The sequence below is a fragment of the Sturnus vulgaris genome, chromosome 4 (assembly GCF_052056855.1).
Source record: "Sturnus vulgaris isolate bStuVul1 chromosome 4, bStuVul1.hap1, whole genome shotgun sequence".
Classification (NCBI taxonomy): Eukaryota; Metazoa; Chordata; class Aves; order Passeriformes; family Sturnidae; genus Sturnus; species Sturnus vulgaris.
Window position 1 is genome coordinate 9225852 of NC_142246.1, and position 24477 is coordinate 9250328.

Consider the following 24477-nt stretch of genomic DNA (forward strand, 5'->3'; position numbering starts at 1 on the left):
AGGAAATTTTGAGAAGAAAGATTGAGGAACCTGGTGTTTAAAGGCATTCCTCTTCACTTAAATGTTGGGTCATAGGGTGCCAATGGTAATTTTTATGTCAGCAGGACATATAGCACAGACATTTAACTATTTGGATGCTTAATATGATTTTATTTACTTTTATACTTTAAACTTAGGGGTTCTTTAGTAAATCTTGTAACTGTTTTACACACTCGCTGTGTAAAACTTCATCTGTTCTTGAAATAAATTTAGATTTGTGCAGTATTGTGATCTTTATCTAATTTTTTTTCCCCCTAGAATTTAAATTTATCTGATATTTGTGGTATTTGGGAGAATTTCTAAAGCATGGTAGAAAGTATGGTTCTTGGCTTGATCTATGCAGACTCTAAAAGTTTATACCCAATCCTAATTTTCCCATTGGCCACTGACCTTTCTTTTTTCCTTTCAAGTCTGAAACCTCAAGATTGCCTGCATTTGTACCAGATAAAGACAAGTCCCCCAAGTACTGCTGTGTAAACCTTCCAGATGGTTCATCGAGCAAGATGGCTGTGAAATCAGGGTTCTCCATCAAAGAGGTGCTCTCTGGGGTCTGTGAGAAACATGGCATCAACATAGCTGCAGTGGACCTGTTTCTAGTTGGAGGTGATAAGGTACTGCATATTCCTGGGCTTTTTTGGAAGCATTTTTGTCTCCATTTTACGAATAAGGAATTCTGTTCTCTCCATACTGACACGTATCTCCTGGTTCTGCCCATAGCTTTACATTGGCAGTGCTGGTTAACTGAAGGAGAATTGAATTATCCACAAAGAAAATAAATGTCTGGCAGTAGATGCCACTGCATAAAAGCCCAAAAACATAGTGACATTCAGTTGTTCAAAGATGAATGAGATGCATTAATGCTAGAAATGAGGTACAGGTTTTAATATTGAGGAAAATTTCCAAGACAACGATCTATGTGGATGGTGCAGTGTGTGTGTGTGAGATGGCTCTTTGTCCAACAGAATATCTCCAATTCAAAGAGAAGTTGGATATGGAGTATTTATTCATTCTTTTGATCTGCCTAGATGATTATGATGACAAAAATCAATGAATGTTCATAGTTATGGGCTTTTTCTTTTAAGGATTTTAAAGACTGTTAGCTGGCAGTATTTTCTAATGCATTCTATGTAATTTATGTAAGTTGAAGAGTCTAGGTTTGTTTTAAAATACCAAGTTCCTGAATACCTGCTGACGCCAGTGGAAATGGAATTTTGGTCATTGTTTCACACCTAGCCAAAACAAAACATGCTTCAGCCATTTTCTGTATTGTAAAGGAACAGTCACTAGAACGTGTGCAACCTACATTAATAATATTCTGAGTTACCTTAAAAAAATTAACAACACAGCTGCTCTTTCTTACATAGTTTAAAATGAATTTTTGTCTCTTCTTTTACCCCTGGCGTGCTCTGTAGCCCCTGGTATTGCACCAGGACAGCAGCATCCTGGAGTCTCGGGACCTGCGCTTAGAAAAACGCACTTTATTTCGGTAAGGGGCAAAAATAATGTCCTGCTCTGGCCTTCTCCACCCCATTTTCCATTTTACCTTTTGTAAGTGCAGTAAAGGATACATTGCCAGTTACCTGTGCAGTGAAACAGGGGCTGTGCAGCTGGAGGAGGGGCCTTTCTGGATTGCTCTTAGGATGCAAGTGGGATTTTGATGCCAGTGTTCCAGTTTAGGGACATTTAAATATTATTATGATGTCAAAATGCTCAAGCTGAGACAGCTGTGAAAGCATTAGACAGATCTATGGGACTGACTTTCCATTTCAGAAAGAGACATATTTAGTAGGTTAGAGTAGCACAAGAAAGATATGGAAATTGACCTGTGAGTCTCTTAGTCTTAAAATTAAATGGAAATATTTATTGAGGGCATATTCCCATCCAGTTATATCTATAATTATATGCCCACCTGGAAAATTATAGTAAGACTAATTGTATAAATAAAATTCATCTGCTGAACCCTGAATCTTAAACAAGTAGATACTAAATTATTAGTATGGCTATAATATAAGGCAGTACATGATATATGTAGTTTTATGTAATATATTTGATAGCGTGTGTTCATTTCAAAATAACATTTGTATTTTTTTCCAAAATGAATCCGGACTAATCCTTGTCTGGATTCACTACTGAAATAATTATTTCAGGAAAAAGTATTGAAGTAAAATGTATTACATTACTGACCTGGACTTTTGAAGTGAATGAAGATTATTTTGTCAGGCATTCCTTATTTTGGCTTTATGTTACTTTTCCTTAGGAAGTTGGGCTAGTTTCTATTTTAAGGTACATCAGGTTAATAAATACTGAATAGCATATTTAATTTTGAAATTCAGATTGAGCAGTCTTTTATTAGGTGTGAGCTTGTTGAGTCTCCAAGTTAAAAAGGAACTTCAAGTAGGCAGTACCATATGTTATTTGTGTGTTAATTAAAATGTAGAAATGTTCTACATTATTCCCTTCTCTGGGTAGATGCTATGTAAGCAAATATAGTCAAATATTTGGAAAATTTTCAGACAAAGGAGAAATACTATGTGACTATATTTAGTTACCTCAATGTTTGCCAGTTCTGTATCAATTACCAGCTAATGATTAAAATGGATCACTTCAATTTAGTAACTGTTGAATTCAAGGAAAATATGAAAGACAAAGTTTCAGTTATTCTGGCTTCCTGTGGAAAAGCCAACATGGCTGAACATGTTGTATTTAAGTAATTTTAGTGAGAGAAAACATGAGTTTTATATTTAATTGTGACTGACAAAATTACTGATAATAGTAATATCTGATGATGAAGATGATGTATATTTCTTCTTATTGTTTTGTTAGTGATAAGCTTGTCCTGGATTTCATACCATAATAGTACCATTACAATCAAGTGAGGCTTATGGAGGATTCAGAGCACACATGAAGAGCATTTAAAAATAAACCAAACCAAAGCTATGCACAGATCTGTGCAGGGAAATAGATGCTAATGAATTAGTTGTTTAGGTTTATTTCTTTTTTAAAAAAAATTTTGTATTTCATTATTATTTTGCTGTTTTAATAATGCAAAATTGTAAAATAGGCTCTGAAGAGAGCTGTCTTCAGCAGTAAATCCTAAGCTAATCGCTTTTTCAGTTTGGTGTATAAATTTCTCTTACACCAATATTTCACATACGGTGGCACCATCCCTAATGAAGTAGCATCATCTGGAAGTCCACTGTGTTAGTTAGTCTGATTAAAAATTAAAATACTTGTCCAAATCCATCTCATGTAATTGCATAAGAAGTTGTGAGTCTGTCTTATGGAACTGAGAAATATTTTTCTTGCATCCAGTTCTATAGTCCAGGTACGGAGTGACTTTGGAAGGACTCCTGGACCAAACTGGTCAGGGTAATCTCCCTGTAAATATGGAAGTGCTGTGGAATGCTTTTCCTTGGTCTAAGAAAGGCTGGCTCAGGCCTTCACTCAGCTCTGCCAAGTGAAACAGTACAATTTTTATTTGTGGTAAATATAAATAATAGTAAATTAAATCTAATAATAAAGAAATAAAGTCACTCCAGTTTAGCAGAGATCCATGCTACTGCAGTTCTAGCTAGTTACTAGCTGTAAATTGGTATAACTTTGACCAGATTGGTTTTTATGTATTTCTGTTCACTTTATATTTACTGGACTATTTCCCACTTAAAGTTACAATTGCTGTGTTTCAGGCTGGATCTTGTTCCTATCAATCGCTCAGTTGGTCTGAAGGCAAAACCCACCAAACCAGTGACAGAGGTCCTAAGGCCTGTTGTTGCAAAATATGGTCTAAATCTTAATGAACTTGTGGCAAGACTAGTAAGTATTCTTTGATGTAATTCAAGCCAGCAGTATTTTCTGTCTGGAGGAGATCATATGATAGTTCCTGGAACGATTCCTCTTCTGAGAATTAGGCATTTAAATATCTATAGCTACATTTTGAGATAAAATGCATTGTATTTATAACCATTATGTGTAATAGTAGTTACTCAAATATTTAGTCTACATCTGTTTTATATTCTCTTCAGAATAAATCCAACATCCTAAATAAGCAAGTCTGAACTTTGCTTCTTCCAGAGCTCAACTCCCATTATTAGCCAGAGAAAGTTGTTTGGATTAAAGCTTTTGTTCCATTATCCTGGGAATCATGAAAGTTGCCACAAATCCCCTTGCAGAAATTTTTTGTGAAAGCAGACTGATTCAACAGCTCTACTACTGAACTCCTGGCTAGCATGCTCTCTTTTCTGTAATGCTGGAATACCTAGGAATGTAAAGTTAATTTTGTGGGATTTCTAGTATGTATGCTGTTTTAGCTGAACCAGTCCAAGTTTTTAAGAAAACTGAAAAGCCTGTTGGTATAAAGGTCAACTTCATTTAATGAAATTGCAAAATTAACAATCAATTTAGAATAAAAAATAATCTTAAATGTCCTCCAAGAAACATGATTTGCTGAACATACACACTAGTGGGGCTAGAGTGTTTGAGCACACTTACAAATGGGATGATATTTTTTTCTCCATGTATTTTTTTTCCTGAAATACCATTCTTCTCACACAACAGGGTTACAGTCATTGAAATCAAGGTAGTTTTACACCACTGGAATAAACATTTTTAGAATGGTAGAAGGATATATGGAAGCTACTTTGAAGCATAAAAATGTTTTGCTTGTTTTCTTTCAAAAATGTCAGACTGCATAAATTTGTTCTGAAAACAGCTTTTTCTCTATTACATACAAACTGTGATCCGACTTTAGAGTGGTGAGCAGGAACCACTTGATCTTGGTGTCCCTATATCTAATCTGGATGGTCAACGGGTTGTTCTAGATGAAAAAGAGCCATCAAAGGGTAGAGGTAAGTTTGTATAAAAGCTTTTGTTTATGGTTCCAAGTCAGTTTTCTAAACCCTGTGGTTAGTTTTTCCTGTTGATGGAAGGTGAGGTAAATGTGGTTAAATTTAGATCTATGACATGTGACATATATTCTTTTTGGCTAAAAAGTAGTGCAGTTTCTGAAGATTGAAGATAAATTTAATCTGTGATAGCAGCACCCACTAATAATAATGAGAATAAAGTGCCAAATATCTTCTGTGCATTTGGCAATTATTCAGTAAGGAACATTCTGTGTAAGGAAAACAGATGCAGTTTGTACAGCAGCTATGTATGTTGCTATCATAATATTCTTCTTAAGCATGAGAAAGTAGCAGAGCCTACTTCTCCAGTTTTTAGTGATGATTTCTGAAAATAACACCAAAAAGGATAAAACTCATGATTACCCTAGGCAATATAATTGGAAATATAAAATCAGTTTATCAGCTAAACAGTTGACAATCTCTTGGCACAATTAACACTCTAGATTAATGTAAGCAGCCTTGAGAGTAAAGGTTTGGCTTCATTAGGAGACTTTTTTAGAGATATCAAACACTTATTTTCCAAAACTAAATTAGATACAGTAAAATTAAATAGACTTAGAGCAGAGATCATCTTTGAGGAAGAATGGGGATTATAAAGATGGAGGTATTTATTGAGGAGAATCAGATTTGTCTTTTTTCTAACCAGCAGAACCAATTGTTATTTTGAAAAAAGTTTTCAATCTAAATACTCTCACAGATAATTAGTTTAAGGATTACAAGTAAAGCCTAAACCTAATAAATCTGCCAGCAGCTGTAAAAGCCTGAATCATAGAAGATCATTCTGCAGTGGGTTTGTTCTGTGGCAAGTACCAGTGAAAGAGGGCTATGATTCTGTGTTATTATATTTGCTGTAGGCAGATTTAATTTGGTGGAGCCTTTTGGTTACTTAGAAGATGGCAAGGAAGATACAGCAGTGTCTACAAAATAATTAATGTGTGAAACACGATGGAAAAAATTCAACGTGGCCTTTCAATGGTCTTTTCTGCTGATTTTCTTTTTTAAATTATAATTTTGAGACTTGCAGACTGAACTACCAAAATATTACAATTATTTGATCTAAAGCAACTGAAAATTTAGTATGTAAGTGGAACTTCAGCATCTTTTAAAAGTAATGCCAGTGTGAGGAAAATCTGAAGATAGGAGGGAGATTCTGGTATGTTTTTACTGAAAAGTGTCAGGGTTATCAGCTGTGCTCACTCTCTATGTTCTGAGTGCATATTAGAGCAATTTTAAAGCAAAAATCTGTTGTGTCCATCATTGTCCCTTACATCTTGCTTCTTTGGGGAATTATGAATTGGTGGTTACAGAAGGTATATTTATGTTCAATGTTTACAGAGAAACAAAGGGGCGTATTAGTAAAACAGACTGCAACTGTATCTTCTTCAAGAAGTCAAGGATCTACTGTAAGTCTTCTGCAACGATTTTTCTCCATTAGATCATCTTCTGTTTCCTTCTAGAATTCTATATCAAAGGCTGCATTCACACATGATTTTGAATCGGCCAAATTATGTAACTAGATTGAATATAGCTGTAATCTGTCTGTTATCTTTCCACTGTCAACAGCATTTTTTTTGTGAAGAACTTTATCTTCATGATGAATCAGTTAACTCTTTCACTGTGTTGTGTTTGTTGTTTTGTGTCTCATTGGCTTATCTGTGTTTGAAAATGATTGAACTGCTCTGTAGTTCAAAGGCCCTTTCTGTTATGTGAATTCTTCAGAGTAAACAATATTATATTTATTTCTAAATTTTTTTGGGAATTGCTATGGCAAATGCTCTTTGCCATAGTCAAGACTAAACGAAAACATTTGTCATGGCATTAGAGAAATATGTTTCCAAAATAATTTTCCTTATTCCTTTAGGCCATATTATGTATAAAATGATAGAGCCTGAATGTAAGTAGTACCTTAACTTTCCTTCTAATGCAGGGAGAGGGAAGAACTCTAGGAAAGTCTAATTCTATCAAAATGAAAGGCGAAAATGGAAAAAATGCTAGGGAAGTCCGGCTGTCAAAGAGAGAAGACTCTATTGCAAAGATTGGGAAAAAAAAATGTCAGAAAATAAATTTGGATGAAGCAGAGGGTATGTGAACTTTCTAGCTTACCTTTAACATAAGTAGTCTTAGAAAAGTTTTGTGTCTGTGTAGGTACCATGTGTTTAATACTGTGTTGTGAAAATCATAGTCATGGCCATTATATTCTTGTTTGGTGTGTTTGAATTGTCAAGTTCTCTTAAGCACTGGTGTAGGTGCCCAGTGGGATTTTCAAAAGTGAGGGGTACCTAATTCCTGCAAAATAAAAAGGAATTAGTTACTCAACTGCAGTTGAACATCCCATTTGATACCCTTTGTAAGCTGTGTAGAAGCTTGGCTTTCTGTTCACCTCTATACAAGTGTTTGACAGGCACTGCCCAGTAGTGTAGACCCAAATGTACTCAGGTAAGAATTTTTGTAAGTTTTCTGCTGAACTCTGTAACAGCCAAGGCAGTGCAGTCTGACTGTGGAGGAGATGTGATGGGCAACAGGAAAACGTGCATTCAGCAAATGCACTGAAAAGGTGTTTAGAGGTAGAAATAAGCAAAGAGGTTATTGGTAATCTTGCATTTCCTGAGTTCTATTTTTACCTTCGTTACATGTTAATAGTTCTGGTGATATAATTAGAAAAAAATCTCATAAGATAATTTTTTTTCATATAGAGAGATGTCCATGGGCAAAAGAAAAATAAAAATGATGTAGCACTAGAAATTTTGGCATGACAGCCTGTGCCCGAGGACATGAAGTGAAGTGATTACCTGTCTGTCAGCCCTTCACGCTCCTCCCTATTTTCCCATGTAGAAACAAAAACCTCAAAGGACATATTTGACGCACAGACTAAAATTTACTGCTGAAGTTACCCCATATGCATATCCAAAACCTGGTTATGCACATTTATACAGCAAATGAATGTTTACCTGTTAATGTTCATCTGTGAATAAATGTCCACTGACTAGAACGGAAAAAAATGCTATGGCTAAAACTTCTACTGCAAAATAGATGTTTTTTAATATAAGTGTCATTACAAAATATTAGTGCATTTTAAATTATTTTCTGTTGCTTTCTCTTTTGTTAACTTGTTTTCCACATTTTAATACTTTCATTTTTTTTCCTAGGACTGAGTAAAACATTAACATAATTTGAAAACTTCAGAATTCGAGGCTTTCACATTTTATTTTGAGTTTTGTGAAATTTGTCAAAGTTTGGAAAATGCGTACCAAATGTTGTAGACTGTTTTTTAATGCAAAAACAAACAACTGTTCTATGAACTTTGAAATTTCAGAAACATTTTTGTATGACACATCTTAGAAATGTTGCATGTTTTAATATGCCTACCGCCATTTTGCAAAACTTTGGCAATAAGAAGCATTTTGAAGCTTCCATCTTGGCTACGTTCAGATTTTATGGCATTAGAAAAAGCATGTTAAAAAGTCGTTTTTACGAATACATTGCAAAGCCTGCCAAGTATGAGTAGAGAATTTAGGAATAAGGTCATGCAAGTGCAAGTGTATGACTTCATATTATGCTAAGTTAAAACTGATACTAATGTTCTATTGCTTTATTTCTTTATGGCTTTTGCTTCAAACTATTTATAAGCTGGGTTGGAACTGTTGATTTTCATTAACCTGTTGGAGATGGCCTTTTAAAGCATCTTTTAATATTCTCTAGTTAAAGTGCTTTCTTCTTGAAAAATTAGGACATGCAGAGACCCTATATTAAGAATTACATATTTTTATATGTCTATGTTTTGTACCAAAGAGTTTGTTTATTGTTGCAATGCTTCTTTTTTGAGGAGTGGTATTATTCTTGGCTTACAATTGATAAGTTTCTTGTTGCCAAGTTTTGAAACTTATTAGCACAGTGTCGATCTACATGAGTATTATTTATATATAGAAACATATTAAACCATTGGATATCATTAGGGACATGATCAGAAAATCACTTCTAATTGTGTTAAAGCCTCTTTAAAAAGCTGCCCCATTGCTTTTGGTAATGGTTCCTTGGATGGTTACTGACTATCTGTAAGCTACTGATTCATTGCAGCTCCAAGTAAAATGGGGTTACTTAAATCATCATCTGATCATACCCTGTGATGATAACATCCTGGTTTAAAACTACACCGTGAATTGAATTTAAGCCGTGATAAAATACGATTACTCTGAGAGAAACTTAATATAACGAGGAAGTTTGCAACATTCTGAATCTTTGAATGTTCAAATGGCATGCTATTTTTGAGTTAAGATGGCTAAAACCCATCCAGAATATAAAAACGTGCACCCATTGTCTGTAAGACTAGAGCCTTGTTTTGTATAAAGAATTAAAAAATCCTGCGTGTATGTACAGATTTATTAACTGCGTAAAATAGAAGATGTGTTCAAGGCTCAGTGGATTGCAGCTGTTCTAAACTGCAAAACTCTTACAATAGCAATGCTGATGGTCTTAATTATAGTGATGCTAGTGAACATTGCTGCAATTGAAAAAGTTCCTAATTAACATGGGATCTTATTTCAAGGCAGCATTGAAAGAATTGAAGATCTTCATGGAAAATAAATGTGCTGAAAATGTACGTTTTAATGGCATTGCACTTTCTGACAAAAACTTGTCAATTTTGGGTTTTTCCCCAATAGAATTTTTTGAACTCATATCCAAAGCACAAAGTAACAGAGCAGATGACCAACGTGGACTGCTAAGGAAAGAAGACCTTGTTCTTCCTGACTTTCTTCGTTTACCACCCGCTGGACCAGAACCATCCTCATCTACTCCCGCAGGTCCTAAAGGCCTCAGCAAGCGAGTTTCAAAAAGTGATGGCAGTGATGGATGTACATCACCCAGTGGAAAACAGGAGCCCGTGCAAAACTTTAATGAAAGTTCAGTAAAGAAAATGGGTTACTCAGAAAACAAACATAAACCTGCTTTGGCAGCACTCCACAGCCAGAAGACTTTCAGTGTTCCCTTTAGTCCTCCATTGTCTCCCATTGCGCACGCGCAGGAGAGCAGTGCCGCGGTGTGGAAAAGGCAGTCGGGAGAGCTGCAGGCTGAAGGCATTCAGATGGTAGATGATGAGAATGTGGCAGACTTGACTCTTGTGGCTGAAGGAGATATCAGCAGCCCTAACAGCACTTTGCTACCACCGCCACCCCCAACGCCACCGTCAGACATCAGTAAACTCACGGAAGCCAACTATCCACCCCCAACTCCTTTTGCAGGTAATCAGGAAAAATCTGGATATCAAAGATCCAATTCAGGTATTTCTAGATTTTAATAGTCTTTCTTTTTGTGTAAAACTACTTTTCCTTGGCACTGTTAATCAGTATCTGGCACCCATTAAAACAACAAAGAAAATTCTCTCTGCACCTTAATTTTTTTTTTTTTAAACCAAAAAAAGAAGGAAAAATATTTTAATTGCCTTAGTCTGTTCTAACTGTAATACTTCTGGATGCCTTTAACAATATCCTTTTGTTTGGATTTGGCATGTAACCAAAAATGGCCACATGCAGACAAACCTTTCAAATACATTCACGTGCTATAATTATCTCATTCACCCTCAGAGTACAAAACAGGGTATCAGCATTTTGAGCTCCATAATACTGTTGTGTTCCAGATTTTCTGATCCGTTTCTCATAATGAGATACATGATTAGGGTTTGGAAGTTTGTTAACAAAAACCCTAATTATGTGTTGAAAATTGCAGTATTGTTGATGATTAAAATTTTAAATGGATAAGCCTCAACTTGAAATATATTTCATAAAATAAATTTGATATTTGTGACTAAGAATAAAAATGTTATTTTTTTTAACCCATACTTTGCTACACAGAGAAATAGATTGCATCTATCACACTTTCTCCCAGAATATTCACATATCAAGAAGCTTTCTATTAGATAATTTTAAAGAAAATATGTAACTTTTTTAGGATGTAAGTTTCATGGTCTAGCAATATCACAGAGCAATATTAGCCCAAGGCTGAAGTATGGAATTTCTTTATAAACATGGACTCTAATAATAATTGCTATTACCAGAAACAGGAATTTGAAGACAATGGGTGTCATGACATTAACATTTTACAGTCATTGAACTGTGCATTTTAATGTAAAATATAAGAAGAGGTATCTATGTGCTACATTTATTTTTGATGTTTCACAAACATGGTGCCATATTTGTATGATCACATTTCTTTGTGATGTGGGAATATACATTTTAATTATTTATCTTTTTACACAGAGTATTTGATACTGTTCTTTATCTGTATGGTTGATGATTTGTAAATACTTCTTTGGTTGTTGGATGCTTATAAATGGCAATGCAAATTATTTCATCCTCTTGCTATTTTAAAAGCCAATTCCTTTATTAGTAGTATCTGAGAAATGTTCTATAAGCGCTACCACTTAATTTCTGAAACTGAGTATTGGACGGACTTGTAACCAGTGCCTATGAATAACAGAACCACAAAATGTACTTCAGACATATTGATGTATATATGCATAGATTTGTGTTGGTGTCTTTCTGATAATATGTCAAGTGTACAATATAGGTATCAATTTGCATATTTTTCAGTGAGAACTGTTAAAAAAACCATTTGCACTTAAAAAATACTTCACGAATTTACAATATTTTAATGCATGCCGTAAGTTTCTGTGTAACCACTGAGCTGTAGCTTTCCCTTTTCCCACTTTCTACTTTTTACTTTGTAGAAATCTTTGTGTAGTTTTCACATGTATTTTGTATCCTTGTTCTCTCAGGAGTAATAAATTCTAGCTCTAGTTACGCAAACTGGTTTTAAGCTTTCATTTTCTTTATTATTTTAAAATTTCTTTCAGTTCTGGATTAATTCTGATTGAAATTATCTTCTTATAACAAACAGATTAATAGATATGAACTAGCAATTACCATGAAACAAAGCTGACAAACATTAGATTTTTAAAATAATTTAGACATCAAAGGTCAAATGCTGTCTTTAAATGCTGATGGGTCACATGTGAAATCCATAGCATTGGCATGTGCTCCAGAAGCCACATAAGACAGGAGATTTCTTTTGAATTAGTCATAACAGGAACTCCTGAAAGGAGAATTTCTTCTGTCTTTGGGTTCTTGGGCTAAACTTTATATTCATTACTTTCCTTCTTATTTTAAACTAAAGCAACTCTTCCCTGGTCTTTAAGAAGTGAGCTGGTGATCTCAGCCCGTTTGGTGTGGAGTAACCAAAATAACCACCTCTGTATTTGGTATCTTGGGTAAGAAATGAGGGGTTGGTTGAGTGCTGGAGACCACACTGCTCTTTTCACTCTTTGAGATGGGTCCTACATAACAGCATTGTGAAGCCTAATTAAAAAAAAAAATCTGCAGAGAGGCTTGTTGTGCTGTTAACTAGGTCTCATTGTGTTCTGGGGGCTGAAAATCCAGTTTTTCCAAAAGTCACTGTGTTCCCACATATTTGTGGGTCTCCATGAAAGAAAGTAAAGCAGTGGAAAGTCCTGTAGCAGTTCCCCTTTTAAAATTATTCAGACTTTTTCACAACAAATAGGTAATACCCTTCATATTGAATTTAATTTTTTTAAAATGGATTTTATTTAGCATATATTCCAACTGCTTTTCTCTACTTTCAGCGGTGATTGTGTCTCATTTTTCTGTCACAGTCATCCATAAGAGTAAGCAATCAGACTCGTTTTGAAAAACTAAAAATCAAAATTTCTTTTAGCTTTCTGACAAACCAGATTTTTTTTAAGAATAACAAAAAATAAATAAAAACCAAACCACACCTTTCTTTTTTTCCTACAATCTTATTGCATATATTAACTATATTCTACGCTCCTCTCACAACACACTACGATTTAAGGGGAACTGTATTCTATAGAAGAACGGTGATTTTATGGAAAAAAAATGTGGGCTGAAATAAAACTTTTCTGTTTTCATGATTGGAGCTTGCATGGAAAGGCTGTTTGATGTACATAATTATAATAAAGACTTCTGGAAACTCTCTCCAGTCAAGAATCAAAATCTCAAAGGACTAAATCATTAATAATGGTTGCTTTTTTAAGTGCTTTAATGGTTCTTCATTCATTACCCCTGTCAATGGAAATTGCATTTCTGATTGGTTTATTCAATTAAAATGTTGGGATATAAAGAAAAATAGTGACATAATTTGAAGATGTCTCTAGTCTTGATTCCAAATTGACCTAAAGAAAAATGACGTGTGTGCTTGCCCTTCACAAACTGGGATATAATACTGGGAAAAGGACTGGGAGGAATGAAGGGGCTCCTCATGTTCTCTAGAGGGCAGTTTGCTGATGTAGTAAAGGCAGGCCAGGTCCATCCCTATAATGGGTAACACTTGAGGGTTTTTTCGCTTGATGAACTAGAAAGTGAAATATGAACAATGGAAGGCAGCAAAATCAGGTTTGCATCACTCCAGAGCTTTTGAGAATACATTTTCAAACTCAGTTCTTAATTTCTGAAATAAGTGAAATGATTTTATACCGTGTTAGTACTTAAAGTGAAGTAAATAGCAAATCAGTTAGCAGCACAGGAGTCATTACTGATTCTAGTTGTGTTACTCATCAAGATAAAATGTCTTTATTTTGAATAAGCCTGCTAGTTCTGGCAAATTTCCCACTTTAAAAATCAGAGGTTTCTGGAATCTGGAGACATTCTTTCATGTCTCTGCATATAATGGTGGTCCCATCTGTGGAAGAAATAATTATTGTGTGGTGTGATTGGCTTGAAGTAATGTATTCATTTTTGAAAGTGTTAAAATGCCGATTTAATCTCCTTGGCTTTTTTTGTTTGTTTTATTTTTCTTTTTTAATTGCCTAGTATAGTCTGGGTACTTAGAATGTTGTCCATTTTTTTCCCAAGGGGTTGGGCACATGCATTACCCAAGTGCAAAATAGCTGCCATGAGGAAAGGTGGACTCCCAAACCTTCAGTCTCTTTAAGAACTGAGTATTAAGCCACAGGCCTTGCACTGGCTTGTTTATTCAGCAATATTCCACTGGTCAGAGTTGTTAATGATGTTTTTTGCCTCTGCTGTGAAGTAGGTGGGCATTTAGTCATGATAGCAACTGGGCTTTTCAAGGAATACCATTTCATCCTGAAGTAGGGCAATTTGCAGCAATCCAGACTGAAGTGCACAGACTGTAGATTTGAGTCCATCAAATTGTTCTTCCTTCTCTTAAAAAAAAATCCGTGTTGTTTTTGGAGCTTTTTCAGCTAGGATGAGAATTATTCTCAAAATGACACTACAGTAACAGTCAGTGAAATTGTCTACCAAGTACGAAGGTTTTTTTTTTTTAAGGAGATCTATAGCCTGGATCCAGCAATGCAGTTGAGAAGTTTATTCAAAACTATCTTTTAACAAGCAGATAATATCATTGGTTAAGATAGAGAGCCAGCTAGGGAAAATAAAAGCATGATGAACTCTTGGGAATTATGCTTTAGTAAAAGGTCTATGGAACTTAAAAAATTAATTTAGACAGTCTAAAGTGATAATAGCTTTTTATTTTTTTTAAGAAACTGTTTTATTTCTGAAATAGATATGCAATTGTACCCTCAAAATAAACTTGCTTCCTTTCTTATTGGAAAGAAATCTTTCAGAAATGGAATAGTTAGCACTAGGATGTTTTTGTTGTGAAAGATAAATTATGCAGAAATAAAATGCAGGGTAGTTTCTCAGAGTCTAGGACTGGCTATTGTTCCCAAAGCAAAAAAAAAAAAAAATCCTCAACTGATCTTTTTTTTATTATTCACAGAGAGGATGCAGTACCCCACAGCTGAAGAATAGTGATCAGATAATTAGAATAGAGATTGTGGTATTTCTGTGATTTCCACTTTTTTGGCTACTAAATTTTTCCATTCTAATGGTAGTGAATTCCAAGTGCAAAAAAGATTGTGATAGTTGAGGAGATTAAGAGCAATCACATGTCTATCTTCAAAATCTGAAAATAAGCCTTTGTTTTTGTAATAAATTACATAATATTTTAACTAATATTTTATATAATCTCTTAATTCGTGTGGCATATTTTAGTGACAGTCCAGTGGTGTTCTCTGTGTAAGTCAAGATAACCACATTAATGAACACGTAAGTAAAACTTAAAGAAAAGGAGGTGATTATGACTTAAAAGATAAGAATAATGTAAATCATTATTTTTAACAAAGGCTGTTTTCTTGTAATAACTTGCATCCTTTACTGGTTCTGTGTAAATTTATAGAATATAATTGGATTCTGGATCAATAAAAATAAGTACTCGTGAGAATCTAGAAATACTAAGACTGGGATGTGTTCATCCTCTTTTAATCAGAGCGTGATTAAATGGGAGAATTGCATCTAGTACATGTTGTGATCAACAACAAACACAGGAGGAGAGTTTAGAGTAGACAAATGGGAAGGATGATTATTTGAAATGTAAACTTCTTTTAATCAAGCAACAAGATGAACATTTTAGAAAGAATTGCATATTTTATCACTGCCTGGATGAAATGTTAGAAAAATGACAGCTGCTCTTTGAACCAAATGCACATGGGCTAAACCCAGACCTGCTCAAACCCATGGCAGCATTTGGATGATGAAATGAACTTGGCTGAATTATTGGTTGAAATGTAACTGGTAGCCCAGTGAAGCCACATTTTAGACTTGCATAATTGAAAAATAATGTAATGGATTAAATTAAAATTAAATTAAAATGGATTCAAGTAATTCAATCCACTATTTCCCAATTTAGGAGTCTCTGCAATAATTAAACCTGCTGTTACCGACCTCTGATGGAAAACCAAAATGAAGGTTAGCAATAAATGCTGGAAGATCACACTGGGGGCTGAACATGTGTAGGCTGCTGCAGAGAGTTTTTATCATGTCTACGGCTTGGAAAGTTTTCAAAAATTGTTTCAGTTTTAGCAGTGGAGAACCAGAAAGCTTGAGCAAATTGGACAGTGTTATTGAGGATATGCATGCATGCCTGCATCAAAATTCAGAACTTTTCATTTAATTTACTCTTGGGCTGCTCCTGGCTTTAAATGACAATATGTGCCATTCCCTTCAGCTGCTGTACATGAAGGGTGCCTGCCCTCAGCAAACACAGGTTGCAGTGTTCCCTCTTTTGTATCTATATGCCACTGGTGAGCTCCTTCTTCCACGTGATATTCCAAATTTCTCTTTCTGAATAATGTTTGGCGCTTTGTTCTTCTTGTGAATGCTTTGGAGATGAGTGCAATGAAGGGATTTCCATCTGTCCATTTCTAAACTTAATTCTGCAAATGTATTCCCAAAATTCCCAGGAAAAAGGTAAATAAACTGGTAATGTAGAATATTGCTGCTTTGTAGAATAACCCATTTCCTGGCTCGATGTCTTCATTTTACTGAGTCAGATTTCAAGGCACTTAGCATATGCTGCAGTTGCTGTTTCATCGTGCAAGTGAAATTCAGCATATAAAGTCAAATTTCCTTTGAAAAGATTTAGCATAAGCTGTAGGTAGGAATCTTTTATTAAATCCACTTTCTCCTCAGTGCTGTATCAATTAAGAGATAAAAAGAAGGAAGCTGCCAAAGAAAATTTAACCCGTCGTATTCTAAAACTTAAGTATAAAGTATCCTCTTCCTTTCAGAAGCATAAATCACTTTACAAGAAAAAAAGATTCTTGCAGTAGTAACAGTATGTCAGGCAGTGTGGAAATCATTCATCCACCACTTAAAAGAATCCATGTGGGAGGGCTAAAATGTAAAGTAGCTTTTCCTAACAGTTTAGGACAGGAAGGGATAAGTGTCTTTCCCAGAGTGAAACTGCCAGATTACATCCATGTTAAGGAGAAGTTCTTAGATTGATGTATTTCCAGGACCTCAGAATGAATACCACTGCAGAAGTGACCATCACTTTTCTCAGTCTCGTGTAAGAAATGCTCTCTCAGGCAGTGGTACCACCTTGGGAGAGGTTCCATGGAGTCAGAGACTGCAACAGTGCCTGCCCAGGCTGCCCAGCACACCCCAGAGCCTTGCTGCTTTGGAGACTGAGAATGGCTTTTCAAATGATCACATTTGGGGGTGGTATCTGTCTGTAAATCACCTGTTCCAGGAATTGCCCCTGAAAACTTCAGGTTTCTTTTCCCAAGAGTTATATTCTAAGTCCCATTAAACACTTCAAACAGATTTTTATCTGCTGTAAGTCAGTACAAAATCATTAATCTGGAGCTCATTCCCTTTAACTGAGATCAGATCCTCTCCAACATTAGAAGTCAAATGCCTGGCATCAGTGGTATGAAAATCAGCAGGATATTCTTGTTATCTTTCAGTAGAACTGAGAGCCATTTTAATAGTTAATGGTTTTGACAAGAACAGTAGGATTAGCAAAGATAAAATTATGAGTGAAACACTCAATTTACATAAAAGAGATTTTATTAAAAAGCATAACTATAATTTAGCACATTGAAAATAAATTAATTTATTGCTTATGTTATAGAAACAATATAATTGCAAGGTGTTGTGAGCAGACCTTTAAATCCTCAAGCATCTGCATTAGACTTAGGGTTATATGATCCTTCCATCTACATTCAGCAGATAATGCTGCTCCTGAAATTTCCAGGTTTTTTGTGACCTTGTCTCTGTGTGGAATTTGGCCAAATGTTCCCTTATTTCTAAACTACCTGGAAGACAATGTCTTGTGATCTTTTGCTTAGATCTTAAAGTTTGAGGGATATTTTAATATTTTATACAGAGGAAGAAGATTTCTATTTTTCTCTTTCTATAAAGATAGTTCTCCATAATAATAATTTTAAATTTAGAGTGCTTGAGAATAATACATAAAATACAGATATCACAAAAATAGAAATATTGGTAACAGAAATCAGGAGATCAGCCTGATCAGTGCCTGATTGTAGTTACCTTTGGAAAAATGCAGATGGGTGCAGTTAAGCCTTCTAAGCAGTCATTTGGCTGTGAGTCTGTGGCACAGCAGATCTCTGGTTTAAGGACAAAAGATGACCTGCATATTCCTATCTTTAAACCAGCTGGAACATTTTAACGGGAGCAGATGTGCAAAAAAATTTCCTGGGAGCTGTGTGGAATGCTTAGCAAGGGAGGAGATTACCAATAGGTGTGAATGTGATATTCCAGCCTGGAATTCACCTGTGTGACTGCTGCCATAAGCAGTGTCTTCCTTTCTCTACTGAAGTTAGGTAGGACATCTGAGAGATTAAATTTGGGGAAATATTTGGGGAACATTCCTGACATGCTCCATACATGGCAAAGCATCTGCAGAGCTCTCCTTGGAGGTATTCATCACTTCAGTCAAGAATATAAGAAGAGAAATTCTACCTGTGAAGGCCCTCTGCACCTTAGATGGTGCCCTGCACAGCTAAATGTCTTCAGATATTTGTTACTCAAAAAGAAAACATGAGAAGGAGACCAGTGCAAAAGTGTTACAAACTTCATTGAAACCTCCATTATGGAGCTCCACTGAGTACATGCAAACCTTGAATCAACTTAAACACATGTGGGTTACATTTATACATAAGCTGGTTTGGCAAATCCTGCCTATTATTTGTGTTAAATAGCCTTGCTCCATAAAAGCTTTTTCTTTAAAAAGAGGTAAAAAATTACATTGAAATTTTTTTCTGTGTAGTACTACTCTTGAAATCATCTTCCTGTTTGGTGAAGATGAGCTAAGATCTTTTCTACCCTGACAGGAAAAGTGAAATCATCTTCACAGTATCATCCCTTAGTAATTCCATATTCTTTTGAACTGGTATTTTAGACAAGATGTTCTCTGTTACTGCCCTGCCTCTAGTAGTAATTTATTTGATGCTACAGAGAAATTGCTCCTGAAAAGGACATTAACAGAAAAATATGTCTATAATGTGGATGTGTTCTTGTTTAGATGAGCTTATGTCTTGTGAAGCCAGAGAGCAAACATTGACCTTATTTTTGCTCTGTTCCTATTAGACAGCTTGCACGCCCAGTTGCTTTGTATGGTGACTCAGTGACACCATAATTCCAAGACTTAATGGCATTTCTTATATTTAACTGTAGAAAAACTTAGCACCCAAATAAATACAGGAATACTTGCACATTCCACAGTGTTCCTTGGCAGGAGTTTCCAGCTCTTTGATCTCTTGTACCCTGTTAATACAGGCTGTGTCTTTTGACTGTGAAAAGTGTTTCAACCTAGTCCAAGTCAAGATATGAGACCTTCCACCCCGATCAAAATTGTTCCTTTACATGACATTTTACAGGAGGGTGTATTCTCAGCGCTAGGACAGCTGGGTGACTCATGCTCTGTCAATGCCATGTATTTGTGGTAATTTGTCATTAGTAGGCATTTCAGCAATTTGTAGCTCTTTAAAAGCAACTTGAAAGTCACAGGTCTTCCTCAAAGGGCGTAGAATAGTAGATTAAAGAGATCAAGAGAACAATTCTGTACACTCATGTTAAGATAAGCATTCCAGAACAGAACAATAGCATTTTGCAGCACAGCCATACAAGCAGCTGTTAAAATTTAGCCTATGTTCAGTTTCAGTAGGGAGATATAAACACAAAATGTAATATAGTCCTATTAAATGTTAGCTGCAATTTAGTAGGCTGGAGTCATGCTGGGCTAACAGGGCTAGGAGCTTTCAGCTGATTTGTTTGGAGTTTGATCTAATTCCTCTGAAAAAACAGCAAGCATTACTGATGTGAAATACACACATTATTCATGTGGGGTTTCTCTGTAGCTGAAACACTAAGCATTTCACTACTTAGGATTTTAACTTATTTTTGTTAAATAGAAAGCTTTAAGCCTCAAGAAGACCCTGGAGTGAGTTGATTGAAACTGTATGAAAGTGCTTTTTTATCTTTTTCATTTGCATTTCCTCCATTCTCCTTATCAAAAAGTTCTTGATTACAGTGATTATACATGGAAATGTCTTTTCCTTGTATAAAACTGTACCAATCACTTCGTGGGTTAAACACAAATAAAATATTTGAAAGACAGCTATGGGATTTAACCACACCAGTTTAATGGGATTTGTGTGGCTAGACGTGCTGGTCAGGCACTTGCATGTACTGTGGCAAAACATTTGAGAATGCTTTGGGCAAAGCATGTTGGATAAGATGGTATCTTTTGTTTTAAAAGATAGATAAGAAGATATATGGGTAAAAGGAATTAAATATGAAATGGAAGTCTCTACTTAGGTCTGCTTTTGTGCCTTGAAAATTTCTCTTTTTTTTTCCTAGCTCTCAGTTTGATCTAATGAAAGCAATTCTCTGTCTCTGAAAATGTTGCCCCTCTTTATGTCATTATGAAGGGAACCTCAACTACAGAAACCATGTTGTTAATTGTGGTGCAAATCCTGAAATCGACTCCTTCATCCTTCCCTTCTTGCTGCTGTTGACACACAGCCAAATCAGCTTCTGTGCATTTGCTTTAAGAAGCTCCTTGTAGTTCACAGGGTCACACCTAACACAAAACTGGCTTTTGGGAGCTCAAGGGTTTAAACTACAGCTCTCTTGGTATAGTGACAACTTTCCCAAGTGTAGAGAATAGGCCTGGATCCTGGCAACTGTGATTTTAGATGTAACTCAGGTGTTTCTTGAGTGTTTAAAGCCCTCAGAGCATTGTGCAGCCCTGCAGAGGGACCTTGATAGGCTGCAGAGAAGGGCAGAGAGGAACCTCCTGAAATTCAGCAAGGGCAAATGCAGGGTCCTGCTCCTGGGGAGGAACAAGCCCAGGGACCAGCACAGGCTGGGGCTGACCTGCTGGAAGGCAGCTCTGCAGAGAAGGGCCTGGGGGTCCTGGTGGACACAAGCTGTCCAGCAGTGTGTCCCTGTGGCCAAGAAGGGCAATGGAGTCCTGGGCTGTGTTAGGAGGAGCAGTGCCAGCAGGTGAAGGGAGGTGATCCTGCCCCTCTGCTCAGCCCTGGTGACACACCTGGAGTGCTGTGTCCATGTCTGGGCTCCTCAGGACAAGGAGCTCCTAGAGCAGGTCTAGCAAAGAATTACTGAGCTGGTTAAGGGTGTGGAGAATCTCTCTTAGGAGGAAAGAATCAGGGAACTGGGCCTGTTCAGCCTTGAGAAGAAACAGCTGAGACCTCAGCAATGTTTATAAATATCTAAAGGGAGGGTGACAGAGGATGGAGCCAGGCCCTGCTCAGTGGTGCTGAGCTATAGAACACGAGGAAAGGGGCAGAAAGGGATGCACAGGAAGTTCCACCTGAATATAAGGAAGAACTTTACTGTTGTGAGCACTGGAACAGGCTGCACAGAGAGGGTGTGGGGTCTCCCTCACTGGAAATATTCAAGCACCCTCTGGACACAATCCTGTGCCATGTGCTCTGGGCTGACCTTGCCTGAGCAGGGTGGTGGGACCAGGTGCCCCCCTGGTCCCTTCCAGCCTGACCCATCCTGTGATTCAGTGATTCTGCAAGCTTGTTTCTTTTATTCTTGTCCTGTAAACTGTGCTCCATAATTGCACTGTCCTGAACTGCAACTTCAAATAATCCCTTACTAGTCTGCTAGAGAATTAAGCCCTAGCCAAATAAAAATATTATTTCAGCAGGGTCTTGAAGACCAGTTCAACTGAAGGAACATCTTCCATTCTGCTCTAGTGGAAGGTTTATATTCTCCTACTTCACCTTTGGGTTTGCTGATGTGAGAATTTTTTTGTTCTAGAGGTGTACAAAATTATACTAAGTAGTTATTTTTAATTGAGTCTTTTTAAAAACTCTGAAAAATGCTACATTAAGACAGATACATATTAGTATTTTAAATTTATCTTTGAGATCGAGTGTTTAGTTGCCTACATGGTACATCAATGAGTCTCTTTGGTGGATGAATATCCCAGCTGACTACCATTAAGGCCTCAGAGAAAGCTGCAATATTGAAAACTGCTAAAACCAGAAGATACATAACTCTCCTGTTTTGTGTTTATTTTTTTTTTTTTTGTTTTAATTCTTCTGTTAGGTGCAAACAGAAAGAAAAGTTACTCACAAGGGACTTCAGGAAACTCCTGTGAGCAGAGCCCTCACAAAGCAAAGCCCAGCAGAAGCTTTAACCCCCCTGGTGTGAGAGGGACTCCCGGAATGGAGCTCCCTGTGAACAGGATAATTGATGTGGATGGGGTCAAACTGGAGGACTCTGGCACACGCCCCTGTGATGATCATGAAGGGAACCTCAGCTTTGAAGGTTATATCTCTGAACTGAGATCTTGCCAAGGGAGGATGAGGACTGGAGTTTACAGGACGTCAGATCTTCCATCTCTGATAGCTGTCAAGACCGAGAAGAATAAGGCTACTGAGAATCAGTATAAAGCTACTTTTGTTTAAATCTCCACATTTAATTAAATTTTCTGGTATTTTACTTGGCATCAGCAGCAATGGAGATATGTCTTAGAGACATGTTTCTGCAAGATATAAGTGGTTTTCAATATCCACTTGCCTTCAAAGAACCTTCTAGACACCGACACTTCTGATAGGAGTTGGAAGCCTTAGAATGAAAAAATATTCCAATGAAAGTACTGTGCTATTCGGTTTTGCTTTTTCCCCCATTTCTGTATTATTTTCCCCAGGATGATTCCATTGAACAGTGCAATTAAAATTATGATTTCAATCCTACCTTTCTTTATTCTTTATTTTTGTCTTTATTCAAGACAAACCTACTTTAAATTCCCCTGTCCAAACTTTTTATTTAAGATAATTTCAGTTTAATCTTCTAATGGTTTTCCCTTGTCTTTAGTATTCTCTGTGTTTTAGTAGATTTTTGAACTGTAATTAAAATCAGTTACTGGTGTAAAAAAGATTAGGAATATTTTCTTATTATCTTCCTGTCTGTCTCATTACATTTGGGAAAAGGTCCAAATGGAATTCAGTCTTGTCTAATGTATTGCCTGGATATATGCAATAAGACCATTGTTTTACAGCAGCAAGAAGCAAAAAAACCCAAACCTACAACCACAACAACAAACCAGCAAAAAATGAACAAACAAAAAACCCACCCACCCACCAACAAGAAAAAAACCCAAAACAAACCAAAATTGTGGATTTGTTGTGCTGGGAATAGTAGCTGTTTTTGGAGCCAACCCTGGTGATGTCTCCATACCAGAGTTATATCTAATAGACAGATATATATATTTCTAATATATATGTATATCTAATAACAGAGATATATCTAATTGCACAGTGATGTAATGGTCGTTGGGTCCCTCCTCATCACTGCTCTCAATGCCTTTTAACTTTGGGAAAAGGTAATTTGGTCGTTGCTCTTTCCAGAAGGGTGCCCTTCATTCTTCTTGTTCATTTTAGTTTCAGTTAATTTTCTAGCCTTAGGTGGAGTTCTGAGAAAGAAAAGATATTTAAGATTGCTGAACATGTTGGTTTTGCCGCCTGCTCCTTTTCCTCCATTACCATTCCTTCAGGAGAGGTTATAAGCCTGGACATGCAAAAGGGTACATGAAGAATTGAGAGTGTTGGAAATCTGCTCACTATATCGAGTGCATACAGAGAGATTTCTGGAGCTTCACTGGTTTGAAATTATTGTGAGAACTAAAAAGTCATACTGCTTATCTCCTGGACTGCAGGTCCACACAGGCAGTAGGTCTAAAGCATCAAGGTAAATATTGATCAATTCCTCTTTCTCTGCTCCTAAGCATACCAAGAATCATGGATTTTCTGAGTAGCTGAGAGTACTGGATGCTGTCATCCAGTTTCTTAAACTCAAATGTATAAGGTGAGAAAGAAGGTATGTATGATTTTGTAATCATAAATTAAGATTCCTAAAGCTTCATGTTTAAGTGTTAAATCAAATACTCCAGTGAGATTAAGGGATACAACACCCATTACCTTTAATACTTTATTTATTTTTTTACTGGTAAGTGATTTTGCTTTTGATATTGTGGAAAAATCCTTGTTGACATTAGGCTCAACTCAGTGTGGGCCCCAATGAAGCTATATGCTGTGAGAAATAGCTGAACTTTCAAGTTTTAAACTAATTTTAGAGTAATGATAAAATCGTGGTGGTGTAATGATACTAGAGATTTGGGAAACACAGCAGGCAGAACATAGCTCAGTGATGTGAAAATACTTAAATATTTATGTATTTTTAAAAGGTTTATTTCTTTTTTTAATTATTTATCATTTATTTATTTATTTATTATTAATTTGCTAATAGTTGCCCTTAAGCAGATATTTCTTTGCACAGATAAATGGATAAATGGCCATAATTTTTTCCTATCTTCTGGAAAATTAGCAGCTTCATTCTAATCACAACTAAAATTGCAGCAGTCAAACTCAAGAGAGGGCTTTTTGACCTGGCATATGCTTTGCACTGTTTTTGTGTCTTGGAAAATAAACTCCTAACATCTGTCAGATAGAAACTTTCAATTCAAATGCAATCATTACAGTCTTTATTAATCTCTGATCAATATTTTAGATGAAACAAGGTTGCATATCTTAAATTGTGCAAGGGCACTCAAGTGACTGGGATTGAGCAATACAGAATTCTTCCTCTGGAAAAAGATATAGCTCAGGGGAGATGCAAGAACAGCTGAAAAACCT

General features: G+C 36.1%; 1 protein-coding gene across 6 annotated transcripts in view; it reads left to right on the plus strand.

The window, feature by feature from the left end:
- The window catches only part of RGS12 (regulator of G protein signaling 12), a 78177-nt gene extending 55638 nt beyond the window's left edge, over positions 1–22539 (plus strand). For 2 of the 6 annotated variants that reach the window (XM_014895281.2, XM_014895282.2), the window contains 7 exons: positions 450–650; positions 1452–1525; positions 3726–3852; positions 4787–4883; positions 6276–6343; positions 6868–7021; positions 9599–11740. In XM_014895281.2, the coding sequence (XP_014750767.2) occupies positions 450–650; positions 1452–1525; positions 3726–3852; positions 4787–4883; positions 6276–6343; positions 6868–7021; positions 9599–10233 (1356 nt within the window). In that variant the 3' untranslated portion in view covers positions 10234–11740. Of the gene's footprint in view, positions 1–449; positions 651–1451; positions 1526–3725; positions 3853–4786; positions 4884–6275; positions 6344–6867; positions 7022–8086; positions 9308–9598; positions 11741–21889 lie in introns of those variants that run through there. The other 4 variants (XM_014895284.2, XM_088163064.1, XM_088163066.1 and 1 more) reach the window with 4 other exon arrangements.
- The last annotated feature ends 1938 nt before the right edge of the window (positions 22540–24477 follow it).